Below are 16,625 nucleotides of genomic sequence, written 5' to 3' on the forward strand. Positions count from 1 at the left end.
CCCAGACAGTGATGCCCACACCCCTTGAATGAATTTTTAAAAACCTAGTTGTTTGCAGTGTCTTACCTGTAGATAGTAGTACGGGTTACTTAAGGCAGTCTGCAAGGCCGTGCGAGGTGCAGCATTTAAATGTCTCCGAATTGTACCAGCAGCACTGAAATATACAACCTCATGGAGCGGCTGAGTCTCTGGTGGTGAAAGGTATTGTCTGCAAAGAGCACAAAAAATATGGTTGCATTATTATCTGATACCTTATAACAGAGCAAACAACCCCAGGTGCCTCACAGTGGAGGAATGGTGGTGGTGGCACAAATGCCATCAAATACAGTTGGGCTGAATGGCCTGTTTCTGTGCTATAAATTCTGTCATAAGTCCTAAGTTGACAAGCTTTTGCTAGTTTGCAATGTTGGGAATGGGGTGTAAACAATAGTTTGCTGGTTCTTTAGTGAGCCTGTTGAATAAACACAAACCATACCGTCTTTCCTGTACACAATCGGCAGCGATCGGAACAGAAAAATATCCGCCAACCCTTCATGTTCACAATTCGAATCCTTTAAAACTGCTGCGTTAAAAGGGTGACGCTGCCCAAATCGGAGGTAACACAACATTAGGGCAAAGCAAGAGAGAGGTTTATTCTGAAGTTAATCCGAAACAACTGAGCCACAACTGATTCGACAGATGCCCCTGCCACTGACTCAATGTTATCCCCTCCACTACTGATCCATTATAGCTGTAGTAAGCCTGTATGATACATTGCAGCAATCCAGGGTGTCCCAAATCCCTTCACAACCTGTAGTCACTTCATTATGTAGGCATTTGCGATACCCAATTTGCACACTGCAAGTTCCCACAAAGAGCAACAAGACAAACAGTAGTTAACTTGATTTTTATTGGTGTTGATTGAGGGAATAATTTTTGACAAGGCACTGGGATAATGTCCCAGGTCTTAATCAAACAGTGCAATGTGATTTTTTTTTTTTGCATTCATCTGAACAGATAGGCTGGTCGACGATTTAAGGTCTCAGCCGAAGGAAGTGCTCTTCCGACACTGCGGCACTCCCAGAGTACCGCATAGAATATCAGCCCAGATCACATGTACAGGTCCTGGAACGGGGTCAACACATCCATGACCTTGTCACTTAGAAATGAAACGTACCTCCCATGGTGACCAATGTCGACACTTGAATATAACTTCAATAATATTCCCCAGCTCTGCTCGGAATGAGTGTTTCAGGTAAAAGCTGGCTGAAGAATAAGAATGGCATGCTTTGTGGGATCCAGGACTGTGGATCACCTCTTTATTTCCTACTCTTCATTTACCTGGTGTAAGCAATGCCAATTGCTCTAGAAGTAGCCCCTTGTACTAAAGTAGAGCCAAGATGGCTAAAGCTGGCATCTAGACTGGGCATATTAGTCCATGTCTCTTGTCATTGCAGCAATGGCAGTTCACTAAAGTTAGCAAGTTACATATGTGTATCATTAATGTTTCTTCAAACAACAGAGAGAATTTCCAAGACATTGCCTAGCAACAGAGAAAAGAACTAACAAAACATTCTCAAAAGCAAACACTGATTGAGTCAGGTTTAGTGAAGCAACGAACATTCAACTCTGGGTGACACGATGAGGGCAAAAAGGTCCACCGGAACCAACAGGCAAGCAGGAACAAGAACTGTTTCTCAGCAGATGGCGAGTACAATGCTCAAAACATTTTATGGTAGATTGAATTTCCCTTCTTTCCTGGATATACTTCTCATTTTATTTCTACAAATTATTTTTCAGTTTTGTTTACAAATTGATTGAGCCAATGTGTGTCCTGATGGTTTTAACAGATACGAAACTTAGATTACCAGGGGGCATATGTTTAAGGTGCGAGGGGCAAGGTTTAGAGGAGATGTATGAGGCAAGTTTTTTTTACACAGAGGGTAGTGGGTGCCTGGAACTCGCTGCCAGAGGAGGTGGTGGAAGCAGGGACGATAGTGACGTTTAAGGGGTATCTTTACAAATAGCAGGATACCGACCCCGGAAGTGTAGAAGATTTTAGTTTAGATGGGCAGCAAGGTCGGCACAGGCTTGGAGGGCCGAAGGGCTTGTTCCTGTGCTGTACTTTTCTTTGTTCATTATTCTAGATGAATTCATGTTAAAATTGGGGCAATTGGGACTTCTGATGGGGGACATGTGGAAGAGCAGTCGCCCACAAAGTGGCTCCCGCCAGAGAACTTTGATTTAAGCCCTTTTCACCCAATGTTTGGAGGAGATTTGGGTTGGAATTTGATTCGTTTGATGGAATTTGGATAGTTTGATGGGTTAACCCACATCAAAGGGATGGCCAATAAACACAAGACTTGACAGCAGTAAAATAAGGAATCGTCATCGAACTTTAAGTTTTTAAGAGGTTTGGCTATGAAGAAAATAGGGAGGCTCCTGCATCGGTAGCCACTGCACTAACCGCTGAGATGCTTATAGGCATCCTGGTGGGGGAACTTCAGAGACTACGGCGGGAGGTCAGAGGACCATGAGAATGATTGAGGGGGCAATGTTCTCTATTTGGGGCTGGTTTAGCACAGGGCTAAATTGCTGGCTTTTAAAGCAGACCAAGGCAGGCCAGCTGTACGGTTCAATTCCCGTACCAGCCTCCCAGAACAGGCGCCGGAATGTGGCGACTAGGTGCTTTTCACAGTAACTTCATTTGAAGCCTACTTGTGACAATAAGCAATTTTCATTTTCATTTCATTTGAGCGACCTTGGCAAAAATGGATGAAGTGGTAAAGGCCCAGGGCGGTGTTAAAAGACATGGAGGTGGCTCTTTCAAGGCAAAGTGACCAGATCACCTCCCTGGAAGTGGAGATGGTGCGGGTGGCCGGTGACAAAAAGTCATTAAGGGGCAAGGTGGACACTTTGGAAAATCGCTCCAGAATACAGAACCTGAGGGTTGTTGGGTCACCAGAGGAATTGGAAGGTTCGAATCCCACTAAGTTTATGACACAGTTGTCCTGGAAGATGGTGGGGGAGGGTGAAATGGCGTCCTCTCTCAAGTTGGATCGGGCCCACAGATTATTGAGGTAGAAACCCGGTACAGCGAACAAACATTGTGCGTTTTCAGTTTTCAAGAAAAAGAAAGAGTTCTGGGGTGGGCGAAAGATCATCAAGACCAAAGATGTGCGGCTTAGGTGGATTGGCCATGCTAAATTGCCCCCAGTGTCCAAAAAAGTTTAAGTGGGAGTTACTGGGTTACGGGGATAGGGTAGAGACGTGGGCTTGGGTAGGGTGCTCTTTGTAGGGGCCGATGCAGACTCGATGGGCCGAATGGCCTTCTTCTGCACTGTAAAATTCTAAGACTTCAGATGGGAGGGCCATGTTGTGAGGATCTTTCAAGATGTTAAAACAGAGCTGGCCAAGAGGTGTGCAGCATTCAACAAGTCCAAGACTGCGTTTTATCGGAACAATGTTCGGTTTGGCGTGGTTTACCCTGCACGCCTCCGAGTGACCTATGAATCGAAAGATTCTTACTTTGCAACTCCGGGGGAGGCTGAGGAGTTTGTGCAGAAACATAGACTGAAATCAAGATAACTGTGAATTATATTCACCGTTTTGATAACGTGAGCTGTTTTCTCTCCCTACAGATGCTGCCAGACCTGCTGAGATTTTCCAGCATTTTCTCTTTTGTTGTGAATTATATTGATTGGGAGATGTCTGTCTGGGGATGGGAATGTGATTTGTGGGATTTGGTGGGAATGCGATTTGTGGGATGTTTATTGGGCATTTTGGAGCTTTGTATTTGGATATTTACTGTGGGTTTTGTGGAGTGGGTGTTCTTGTTTTTTTCCTTTTTCCTGGGACGATTACAAAGTTGGATTGTGGGTGGGGGACTGATTGGTGTTATGGGTTTTTGGTGTTATGTTTATTACTCTGGGGGACTTCCTGCTAGCTAAATAGTTAGTTAACGGGAAATGTGGTATGGGGTAGCTGCAGCTATGATGCTACAACCAAGAAAGCACAACTGCACCTATACTTGCTCAGGAAACTAAGGAATTTTGTCTTGTCCAATTTGACTCATAACAATTTTTACAGATGCACCATAGACAAATTCTAACAAATAATGCATCCTAAAAAATTCAAAAACAGCTTCTTCCCTGCTGTTACAAGACTCCTGAATGAGGATGGTTGGAGCGGTTCGGAAACATGTTTATAGAAGGAAGTTCGCTGGTTTTGAGGAGTGGTTGGGTAAATCCGAGCTTCTGGGAACTAATCTGTTTAGGTATTATCAAGTGCATAACCTTTTTCGTAAGGATATTCCTTCCTTTCCCTTATAACCCTATCCATCAACGAGGGCGAGAGTGCATTCGATGGTTGAGCTGGGGAGGGAAGATATTGGATCTTTATAGAAAAGCAAATTACTGCGGATGCTGGAATCTGAAATATAAACAGAAAATACTGGACAATCAACCTAACCTGCACATCTTTGGGTTGTGGGGGTGAAACCCACGCAGACACGGGGAGAATGTACAAATTCCACATGGACAGTGACCCAGGGCCAGGATTTGAACCCAGGTCTTCAGCGCCATAGGCAGCAGTGCAAACTACTGCACCGCTGTGCTGCCCCTCATTTCTCTACATTTGCAGGGTATTGCTCCGCAGGCTACATATAACCTGTTGTTTCTCTCTCGAACGGAGAGAGATACTAATGATCCTTGGTGGCCTATACTTACCATTGTACATAATTTAAAAAATGATTAAACCAATGATTAAAAGATTTTCTTTTGGGACTTCCGGGTGCGGCGATGACCAGCTGAGTCGCACGTTTCGGCAGCTCCCGGTGAAACGGACTTTTGGACTCTTGATAGAAGCCCCAACGGCAATTTTGACGGCTAAAAACACTGTGCGGTAAACCAGAAGGGAATCCCCCCTGGATACGAATGAAAAAAGGAGGAGAAAGTGGCCGGATTGCAGTGGATCCTTTAGAACAGCGGCAAGGAAGGCAAGCAAAAACCAAGATGGCGTCGGAAGGTGGCAGTTTAACATGGGGCCCTGAACAACAAGAGTTCTTGAAATGCTGTGTGGAAGAGCTCAAAAAGGAAATGAAGAAAGAGCTGTTGGCCCCGATACTACAGGCGATCGAAGGGCTAAAGGAGGAACAAAGGACCCAGGAGCGGGAGCTTCGGGTCGTGAAGGCAAAGGCAGCCGAGAATGAGGACGACATACAGGGCCTGGTGGTGAAGACGGAGACGCATGAGGCACATCAGAAACGATGTGTGGAAAGGTTGGAGGCACTGGAGAACAACGCAAGGAGGAACAACCTGAGGATTCTTGGTCTTCCTGAAGGTGCGGAGGGAGCGGACGTCGGGGCATATGTGAGCGGAGGCCCCGGCGGGTCCGTTAAAGATGGAGGGAGCATACCGAGTGATGGCGCGAGGACCGAGAGCAGGAGAAATTCCCAGAGCCATAGTGGTGAGATTCCTCCGTTTTAAGGATAGAGAAATGGTCCTTGGATGGGCAAAGAAAACTCGGAGCAGTAAATGGGAGAACGCGGTGATCCGCGTTTATCAAGACTGGAGTGCGGAGGTGGCGAGAAGGAGGGCGAGCTTTAATCGGGTCAAGGCGGTGCTTCATAAAAAGATAAAATTTGGAATGCTGCAACCGGCAAGACTGTGGGTCACATATCGAGGGAGGCACCACTACTTTGAGACGGCGGATGAAGCGTGGACTTTTATTGTGGAAGAAAAACTGGAATGAGCGGGTTATTAAAAAGAACGTTTGAACAAAGTGGTGGGGCGAATGTGGGGGGCGAAGAGGGGGGTTAAAAAGGGGGGAAAGAGGAGTTTTATGTACTAATCCTGCGATGTGGTAATTTTTCTCTCTTCCACAGGTGGTGATGGGGGGACGAGGGGAGGTGGAGGAGATGGGGCGTTGGCCATTGGGGGCGGGTCCAAGGGAGAAGTGCGGGCTTGGTTCCCGCGCTATGATAATCATGGCGGGAATAGAGAAGCAGGAAGGAGGGGGCGTCGCACGGTGCGAGCCGAGGTCACGGGGGGAAGCCGAGGTCGGCCAGAGTTTGCTCACTTCTGGGAGCAACATGGGGGGAGTAATTACGCTAGCGGGGGATCTAGCGGGGGGGGGGGGGTGGGAGGGGGGAATTACTGGGTTGCTGCTGCTGGGGAGAGGGGGGAGCTGGTAGGGGAGGGGATGGGCGGGGGGGGGGGGGGGGGGGGGGCACCGCCTGGGGGAGATACAGCTGCGTGGGAACCGGGTGAGGAGCTGGAAAAAGGGGATGGCTAATCGACAAGGGGGGGGGGGGTAGGAAGCCCCCCAACCCGGCTGATCACGTGGAACGTGAGAGGGCTGAACGGGCCGATAAAGAGGGCACGGGTACTCGCACACCTTAAGAAACTTAAGGCAGATGTGGTTATGTTACAGGAAACGCACCTGAGAGATAGACCAGGTTAGGCTACGCAAAGGATGGGCGGGGCAGGTGTTCCATTCGGGGCTAGATGCGATAAACAGGGGGGTGGCTATATTAGTGGGGAAGCGGGTAATGTTCGAGGCAAAGACTATAGTGGCGGATAATGGGGGCAGATACGTGATGGTGAGTGGCAAACTACAGGGGGAGACGGTGGTTTTGGTAAACGTATATGCCCCGAACTGGGATGATGCCAATTTTATGAGGCGGATGCTAGGACGCATTCCGGACCTAGAGATGGGAAAGCTGATAATGGGGGGAGATTTTAATACGGTGTTGGAACCAGGGCTGGATAGGTCGAAGTCCAGCACTGGAAGGAGGCCGGCAGCAGCCAAGGTACTTAAAGATTTTATGGAGCAGATGGGAGGTGTAGACCCGTGGAGATTTAGCAGACCTAGGAGTAAGGAGTTCTCGTTTTTCTCCTATGTCCATAAAGTCTACTCGCGAATAGACTTTTTTGTGCTGGGAAGGGCGTTGATCCCGAAGGTGAGGGGAACGGAGTATACGGCTATAGCCATTTCGGATCACGCTCCACACTGGGTAGACTTGGAGATAGGGGAGGAAACAGGAGGGCGCCCACCCTGGGGAATGGACATGGGACTAATGGCAGATGAGGGGGGGGTGTCTAAGGGTGAGGGGGTGCATTGAAAAGTACTTGGAACTCAATGATAATGGGGAGGTCCAGGTGGGAGTGGTCTGGGAGGCGTTGAAGGCGGTGGTTAGAGGGGAGCTGATATCAATAAGGGCACATAAAGGGAAGCAGGAGAGTAAGGAACGGGAGCGGTTGCTGCAAGAACTTTTGAGGGTGGACAGACAATATGCGGAAGCACCGGAGGAGGGACTGTACAGGGAAAGGCAAAGGCTACATGTAGAATTTGACTTGCTGACTACAGGCACTGCAGAGGCACAATGGAGGAAGGAACAGGGTGTACAGTACGAATATGGGGAGAAGGCGAGCAGGTTGCTGGCACACCAATTGAGGAAAAGGGGAGCAGCGAGGGAAATAGGGGGAGTGAGGGATGAGGAAGGAGAGATGGAGCGGGGAGCGGAGAGAGTGAATGGAGTGTTCAAGACATTTTATAAAAAATTATATGAAGCTCAACCCCCGGATGGGAGGGAGAGAATGATGGGCTTCTTGGATCGGCTGGAATTTCCCAAGGTGGAAGAGCAGGAAAGGGTGGGACTGGGAGCACAGATCGAGGTAGAAGAAGTGGTGAAAGGAATTAGGAGCATGCAGGCGGGAAAGGCCCCGGGACCGGATGGATTCCCAGTCGAATTCTATAGAAAATATGTGGACTTGCTCGCCCCGGTATTGACGAGGACCTTTAATGAGGCAAAGGAAAGGGGACAACTGCCCCCGACTATGTCTGAAGCAACGATATCGCTTCTCTTAAAGAAGGAAAAGGACCCGCTACAATGCGGGTCCTATAGACCTATTTCCCTCCTAAATGTAGATGCCAAGATCCTGGCCAAGGTAATGGCAATGAGAATAGAGGAATGTGTCCCGGGGGTGGTCCACGAGGACCAAACTGGGTTTGTGAAGGGGAGACAGCTGAACACGAATATACGGAGGCTGTTAGGGGTAATGATGATGGCCCCACCAGAGGGGGAAACGGAGATAGTAGTGGCGATGGATGCCGAGGAAGCATTTAATAGAGTGGAGTGGGATTATTTGTGGGAGGTGTTGAGGAGATTTGGTTTTGGAGAGGGGTATGTTAGATGGGTGCAGCTGTTGTATAGGGCCCCGATGGCGAGCGTGGTCACGAATGGACGGGGAGCTGCATATTTTCGACTCCATAGAGGGACAAGGCAGGGATGCCCTCTGTCCCCATTATTGTTTGCACTGGCGATTGAGCCCCTGGCGATAGCGTTGAGGGGTTCCAAGAAGTGGAGGGGAGTACTTAGAGGAGGAGAAGAACACCGGGTATCTTTGTATGCGGACGATTTGCTACTATACGTGGCAGACCCGGCGGAGGGGATGCCAGAAATAATGCGGATACTTGGGGAGTTTTCAGGGTATAAATTGAACATGGGGAAAAGTGAGTTGTTTGTGGTGCATCCAGGGGAGCAGAGTAGAGAAATAGAGGACCTACCGTTGAGGAAGGTAACAAGGGACTTTCGTTACCTGGGGATCCAGATAGCCAAGAATTGGGGCACATTGCATAGGTTAAATTTAATGCGGTTGGTGGAACAAATGGAGGAGGATTTCAAGAGATGGGATATGGTATCCCTGTCAATGGCAGGGAGGGTGCAGGCGGTTAAGATGGTGGTCCTCCCGAGATTCCTCTTTGTGTTTCAGTGCCTCCCGGTGGTGATCACGAAGGCTTTTTTTAAAAGGATTGAAACGAGCATCATGGGTTTTGTGTGGGCCGGGAAGACCCCGAGAGTGAGGAAGGGATTCTTACAGCGTAGCAGGGATAGGGGGGGGGCTGGCACTACCGAGCCTAAGTGAGTATTATTGGGCCGCTAATATTTCAATGGTGAGTAAGTGGATGGGAGAGGAGGAGGGAGCAGCGTGGACGAGATTAGAGAGGGCGTCCTGTAGGGGGACTAGCCTACAGGCTATGGTGACAGCCCCATTGCCGTTCTCACCGAGGAACTACACCACAAGCCCGGCGGTGGTGGCTACACTGAAGATTTGGGGACAGTGGAGACGGCATAGGGGAAAGACTGGAGCCTTGGGGGGGGGGGGGTCCCCGATAAGAAACAACCATAGGTTTGCCCCGGGGGGAATGGATGGGGGATATGGAATGTGGCAAAGAGCAGGAATAACGCAACTGAAAGATCTGTTTGTGGATGGGAAGTTCGCGAGTCTGGGAGCGCTGACCGAGAAATATGGGTTGCCCCAAGGGAATGCATTCAGGTATATGCAACTGAGGGCTTTTGCGAGGCAACAGGTGAGGGAATTCCCGCAGCTCCCGACACAAGAGGTGCAGGACAGAGTGATCTCAAAGACATGGGTGGGGGATGGTAAGGTGTCAGATATATATAGGGAAATGAGGGACGAGGGGGAGACTATGGTAGATGAACGAAAACGGAAATGGGAAGAAGAGCTGGGGGAGGAGATCGAGGAGGGGCTGTGGCCAGATGCCCTAAGCAGGGTAAACTCGTCGTCCTCGTGTGCCAGGCTAAGCCTGATTCAGTTTAAGGTATTACACAGGGCGCATATGACTGGAGCACGGCTCAGTAAATTTTTTGGGGTGGAGGATAGGTGTGCGAGGTGCTCGAGAAGCCCAGCGAATCATACCCATATGTTTTGGTCATGCCCGGCACTACAGGGGTTTTGGATGGGGGTGACAAAGGTGCTTTCAAAAGTAGTGGGGGTCCGGGTCGAACCAAGCTGGGGGTTGGCTATATTTGGGGTTGCACAAGAGCCGGGAGTGCAGGAGGCGAGAGAGGCCGATGTTTTGGCCTTTGCGTCCCTAGTAGCCCGGTGCAGGATATTGTTAATGTGGAAAGAAGCCAAGCCCCCGGGGGTGGAGACCTGGATAAATGACATGGCAGGGTTTATAAAACTAGAGCGGATTAAGTTCGTTCTAAGGGGGTCGGCTCAAGGGTTCACCAGGCGGTGGCAACCGTTCGTCGAATACCTCGCAGAAAGATAGATGGAATGGAAAAAAGAAGGCAGCAGCAGCAGCCCAGGATCGGGGGGGGGGGGGGGGGGGGGGGGGGGGGGCGGAACCAGAAGGACTCTCAGGGTTGTTAATATATACTGTATAATATGTATAGGTCATTGCGACAGATAATTATATATTGGACTGTTAAATTATATTTTTGGAGAGTGTTACTTGTGATAAGGCAGTTGCCAATTAGGGTTAGTTTTCATTTTTGTTATTTATTATTTATTCATTTTTTGTTTATAAAATAGGTCATTGTTATTTGTGTTGTTATAATATTGTGTAAAGGATGCACAATGTACTGTGTTGGTTGACCAAAAATTTTCAATAAAATATTTATTAAAAAAAAAATAAAAAAAAGATTTTCTTTTTCAAATTATGTGTATGATATTCATACATATTTCCTAGCAAAATACCGGAATTTCAAGAATTCCTACGGCGCAGGAAAAGGCCGTTTGGACCATTGTGTCTACACCACAATACACAGAATATTCTAGGCTTCTGCTCAAGTCAAGGACAGACTTAAAATATTGATATTGCCAGAGTGTTAAAATCAGGATTATGTGTATGAGCTGCTCTGATAGCCTTTATGAGCACACCCAAAAAGGTTGAAAACCAGTGGCAATAATTCTCTACAGGGAAAAATGAAATCAAATTTAAGCTGGGGACTTTGAGAGAAGATTTATTGCAGACTTTGTGGCTGTTTGCTTATAGAAGCATCATCAGTGATGCAGCTGCAGGGATGCAATGAGCAAGTCGATCTGACATCACTCCTTTATCAACAGGGATTAAATCATTCCGAAGGATGTGATTGCACTGGAGGGGGTGCAGAGGCGATTCTCCAGGATGTTGCCTGGGACGGAACATTTTAAATTATGAAGAGAGGTTGGATAGGCTTGGGTTGTTTTCACTGGAGCAGAGAAGGCAGAGGGGTGATCGAAGTGTACAGGATTATGAGGGGCATGGACAGGGTCGATAGGGAGTAGCTGTTCCCCTTAATGAAGGGTCAGTCATGAGGGGACACAAGTTCAAAGTGAGGGGTAGGAGGTTTAGGGGGGACGCAAAGAAAAACATTTTACCCAGAGGATGGTGACAGTCTGGAAAGCACTGCGTGGGAGGGTGGTAGAGGCAGTTTGCCTCACATCCTTTAAAAAGTACCTGGAGGAGCATTTGGTACGACATATCATTCAAATATGGACCAAGTGCTGGTAAATTAGGTAGGTAGGTCAGGTGTTTTTCACATCTTGGTGCAGACGATGGGCCTCCTCTGCACTGAGAGATTCTCTGAACGACACTGTCTATTAACCATTCGGACGTCAGTTTGGCAGAAGGCAAACTTGGATTGAATCATCTCCTATGAAGCAGAGTCTTTGTGAGCAGGTTTCCTGGAAATGCTACCCAAGTACAGTTGCACCAGCAGAATTCTGCCCAGACCAGTCACTGTTTAGATACCTACAAAGCTTATGTTAACTATTAAACAGGCACATTATTGTAGCTGGAGCAGTGGCAGACTACAGATTTAACTTTGCAAATATGCTGAATTTCAGTCTCAGTGCAGAGAAGCTGATGTACCTTTGCAGAGCATGGCTGATCAGAATCTGCACAGGCCGCAGCCTGGAAAAAGACCATCTCGCAACCACAGGAGGGACGAAACTGGGGGTAATGGGACAGACAGACAGAAGATACTGAAGAAAATTTGTCTCTGAAAAATTTAGCATAACTCCAAGTACGCAAGTCCTAATTGACAAGCCCCCTGGGCTGTTGAGAAATGTCAGAGGGGACAGCGGAGCCGCTGGGCACAATTTTGCAATCCTTCCCAAATTGTGAAAATTGTTTTGTAGGATTGGAGAATAGCTAACACATCATTTTTGTTCTGTGCTGATTGGGGCGCCCTTTAAAGATGGCGTTCCGATCTCTGTGGAGCCTTGCCAGCTCTTTCAGGTCCAGCCCCACCACAGGAAATTTGGCCTAGACTTCCGGAATGAGTGGTCACACACAGCTCAGCTCTGGCACAAAGACATCGGTTTGGGCACTTTATACCCATTGGTGGGGTAGCTCTGGCAGGAAAGTGGTGCAGATGGTGAGATCCCCCCCCCCCCCCCCAAGATTGGCAACCAGACGCGGCAAAAACCAGGTAAAGACCTGGCTAAGGAATTGGATATGATCTGTGGGGCATCAACAATTGCAAGAATGGCGGAGGGGGAAGGGGCGTCGCCACTGGGGAAGCCCCAGATGGGGCAGTTGATGGCCTTCATCAAAGATGAACATCGCCAGTAAAGGAAGGAGATGCACAGTGACTGGTCAAAGGCCATTGAGGGAGCAGTAGCACTTCTGCGAGGATCGATGGACTGTGTAGAGAAGTACCTTGAGGTGCAAAGGGAGACGATATGCGAGGTGAAGAAGGTGGTGTCCGACCAGAGCAATCGGATCGTGTCCCTGGAGGCGGAGGTGGGGATCTTGGGGTACCTCTGCAAATCGCTGAGAGCGCAGGTCGAGGAGCAGGAGAACATATCCAGGTGGCAGAACCTGCAAATTGTGGGTCTGCCAGAGGGTGTGGAAGGAACGAGCGCCATGAAATGTGTCAGGGATGCTGGATAAGGCCCCAGAGTTGGACAGGGCCTTCAGGTCTCTAAGGCAGAAGCCGAGGGTGGGTGAGGCGCCATGAGCATTGATTATGCGGTTGCACAAGTTCGTCGAAAATAGGATCAGCCTGCAGTGGGCTAGGGAGAAGGGAGACTGTGAATGGGAGGGGAATTGTGTCTGAATATACCAGGACATTGGTGCAGAGCTGGCAAAGAGCCAGGCTGGATTTAACAGGGCCAAGGCGGTACAGAAGGAAAATTCGGTTTGGGGTGCTGACCCGGCAAAACTGTGGGTCATATTTGAACGCCGGGAGTCTTATTTCAAAACGGCAGAAGAGGCCAATGACTTTATAAGGGACCATAAACGAGGGAAGCACTGAGATTTGGTGTGATATGGGTAGCTGCATCTGCAAAGATTGGATGTTATGGCTATTATGTGTTGCCGGAGGGTGTTTTTGGAGGCGTAACCATCTCCATGGGTTAAGCGGGCCAATTAAAAAGGCTCGGATTTTTGCATACCTGAGAAGTTTGAAGATGGAGGTGATCTTTTTACAGGAGACACAACTCCAGGTGAAGGAATGGGTGGGACAAGTATTTTACTCAGGGTTTCACTCGAAGTCGCAGGGGGCAGCATTTTGTTTAACAAAACGACGGTTGGTGGGGCCAAGGAAGTACGGGACCCGGGGGTAGATATGTGATAGTGAGTGGGGTGCTGGAGGGGGACGCTTTTGGTGCTAGTCAACATATATGCGCTGAATTAGGATGATGCAGGCTTTGTGAAGGGTTTACTGGGAATGATCCCTGACTTAGATACTCATCAGTTGATTACAGGTGGAGATTGTAACCGTGATGGAACCAAGGGTGGACAGGCCGAGCCCCAAGTCAATGGGAAGGTTGAGGATGGTGAAGGAGTTGGGAGGGTCAACGGAACGTATGGTATAGGTTGATCCGTGGAGGATTAAGAACCCAGGGGGTAGAGAGTACTCCTCACACATGTATAAGGTGTATTCGAGAAGCTATTTCTTTGTGCTGAGTCAAGCAGTGTTGGTGAGAGTGGTGGGGCGGAGTGTGTAGGAATTGTGATTTCGGATTAGCTGATGTCGGGAAGAGTAAGGCTTAGCTCGGGGCAAGTGCAGAGGCCGGGATGGAGGCTGGATTCGGGTCTTTTGGCAGATAAGGGTTTTGTGAAAAGGTGAGATCAGCGATTGGGGATTAAGTGGAGCTGAATCAGAATGGGGAGGTGTCGGCAGTCACGTTCTGGGAGGCATTGAAGGTGATGATCTGAGGGGAGATTATCTCATTCAAGGCATACAGGGATAGGAGGAGGGGGTCGGTGCATGGACGTTTGTTGGACGAGATAGTCGAGGTGGACAGGAGATACATGGGGTCTCAAACTTAGGAGTTGTTGGCGGAGAGGAAGAGGTTGCAGGGACAGTACGATAGGTTGACAACGGGAAGGGCACTGGAGCAGCTACGGCGGGCGAGGGGGTGCATTATGAATATGGAGAGAAGGCGAGCCGTATGCTGGTTCACCAGCTGCTGAGGCAGGCTGCGCCCAGGGAAATTCTAAGGGTGCAAACAGAGAAGGGAGAGGTGGTGTCATAGCCGGGAGGATAAATGAGATGTTCAGGGGGAGAAGCTGTAGAGGGCCGAGCCGGCTGGAGAGGAAGGGGATATGGGACAGTTTTAGAGGGGTTGGAGTTTCAAAGTTTGGAGGAGAGGGGCAGGCGTTGGAGGAGACGCTGGGGCTGGTTGACAGCATTAGGACCCGCTGGAGAGTATGGGTAGGATCATGGGAATATTGGAGAGGTTCGGGGCCTTCTCTGGGTATACGTTAAATGTCGGGAAGAGTGAGGTGTTTCTGGTAAATGCGGCGAGGGGCCAATTTGGGGGTGACGCTATTCAAGGTAGCTAGGGAATTCAGGTGACGAGGGAAAGGGCTATGATGCACAGGTGGAATTTGACAACGTCGATAGAGGAGATTAGGGGGGATTTTAAGAGATGGGATACATTGCACCTGACACTGGCAGGGAGGGTACAGGTGGCAAAGATGAATGTACTGCCAAGGTTCCTGTTTGTTTTCCAGACCTTCCTGATCTTTCTCCTAAGGCCTTCTTCTGGAAATTGGAGACAGTGATTTGGGAGTTTATATAGGCAAGGAAGGTGCCGAGGGTAAAAAGGACGCTGCTGCAAAGGCAGAGGCAGAAAGGGGATTTGGCACATCCGAACCTGCTGCACTATTACTTGGCGGCGAATGTGGAGGTGAGGAGATGGTGGGCGGAGTGGGTCAAGATGGAGGAGGAGTTCTGTGATAATAATCTTTATTATTGTCACAAGTAGGCTTACATTCACACCGCAATGAAGTTACTGTGAAAATCCCCTAGTCGCCACACTATGGCGCCTGTTCAGATATACTGAGGGTGAATTCAGAATGTACAATTCACCTAACAAGCATGTCTTTCGTGACTTGTGAGAGGAAACTGGAGCACCCGGAGGAAACCCACACAGACACGGGAGAGAACGTGCAGACTCCGCACAGATAGTGAACCAAGGGAATCGAACCTGGGACCCTGGCGCTGTGAAGCAACAGTGCTAACCACTGTACTACCGTGCCATTCTAGGGGACGCAGCCTGTGGGTTATGGTGACGGCTCCGCTACCACTAGCTCCGGAAAGTATACGGGGAGCCCGGTGGTACAGTCGATGGTCAGGATGTGGAATCAGCTACGGAGACACTTTAAGTTGGAGGGGATGTCGGTGTTGACACCGCTGTGCGGGAACCATAGTTTAAGCCGGGGGAGATGGATGAGATGTATGGGATGTGGCGGGAGGCGGGCTGGTGCAAAGGACTTGTACTTGGAAGAGAAGTTTGCAGGTCTGGATGAGCTGCGGGAGAGGTTTGAGTTGTCGAGGGGGTGTGAATTTAGATATATGCAGGTGAGGGACTTTGCGCAAAAGAAGTGGAGGACGTTTCCCAGGTTGCCGTAGAAGCAACAGCTGCTCATGGTTGAGTTGGGAGGGTAGGATTGGGGATATATACGGGTGGTTGGGAGATCAGGGGAGGGGGCGGCGCAGGCGATGAGGATTAAGGATAAATGGGAGGAGAGCTCGAGGATGGATAGGCTGGGGACTGTGGTGCGATATGATGACGTAGAGGGAATTCAACCTTCTCCTCAGCGAGGATGAGCTTGATTCAGTTCAAGGTGCTGCGCAGGGTACATATGACCCGGGTGAGGATAAGTGGGTTCTTCCAGGGGTGGGCGAGGGCTGGCGAATCACGCGCACATGTTCTGGGGTTGCGAGAAGCTGGAGAGATACTGGGAAGCGGTGTTTGGGAAGTTATCTAAGATTTTGGGGGTGGAGGTCAGGCCGGACCCAATGGTGGCGATCTTTGAGGTATCAGAAGTGCCGGAGCTGATGGAGGGGAAGGGGGCCGATGTTGTGACCTTAGCCTCTCTAATTGTCTGCCGTAGGATCTTGCTGAATTGGAGGTCAGATAAGCCGCCGGTGGTGGTGGCCTGGCTGGGGGACTTGCACGGTCTTCTCTGGTTAGAAAAGATTAAATTTGAGTTGAGGGTTTCAGCAGAGGGCTTCAAAATGCAGTGTGGGTTGTTCGTGATGATGTTTAAGGATCTGTTTGTCGCGGGGGGGGGGGGGGGAGGGGGGGAAATGTACTAACTGTGGACTGTGAGTTTGTGGAGTGTGCTTATATATATGTTGCTGTATTTTACATATTTGGAATAAAATAAAAAACATTTTTAAAAAATCTGGCCTAAAAACTTGACAGATTTTCAGTCAGAACCTAACATTCTGAAAGGTTATGGGCAAGTTCCACCCTCTGTTACAAGGAGACGAGGTCACAGACAGTACCTTCCTCACACCTCACAGTAGCAGCACACATCAGATATGCTAACCCAGTCAGGAACTCCTCGAGCAAAACACATCCCAACATCAATCATGCCACTCTAACTCT

The 16,625-nt window shown here is 49.2% G+C and overlaps 1 protein-coding gene across 3 annotated transcripts in view; it reads right to left on the reverse strand.

Moving 5' to 3' along the window:
• Positions 1-16,625, reverse strand: part of orc3 (origin recognition complex, subunit 3) — a 276,501-nt gene that overhangs the window by 32,409 nt on the left and 227,467 nt on the right. For all 3 annotated transcript variants that reach the window (XM_072499784.1, XM_072499783.1, XM_072499786.1), the window contains one exon: positions 67-208. In XM_072499784.1, the coding sequence (XP_072355885.1) occupies positions 67-208 (142 nt within the window). The remainder of the gene's footprint in view (positions 1-66; positions 209-16,625) is intronic.

This window comes from Scyliorhinus torazame, chromosome 4, assembly GCF_047496885.1.
Source record: "Scyliorhinus torazame isolate Kashiwa2021f chromosome 4, sScyTor2.1, whole genome shotgun sequence".
NCBI lineage: Eukaryota > Metazoa > Chordata > Chondrichthyes > Carcharhiniformes > Scyliorhinidae > Scyliorhinus > Scyliorhinus torazame.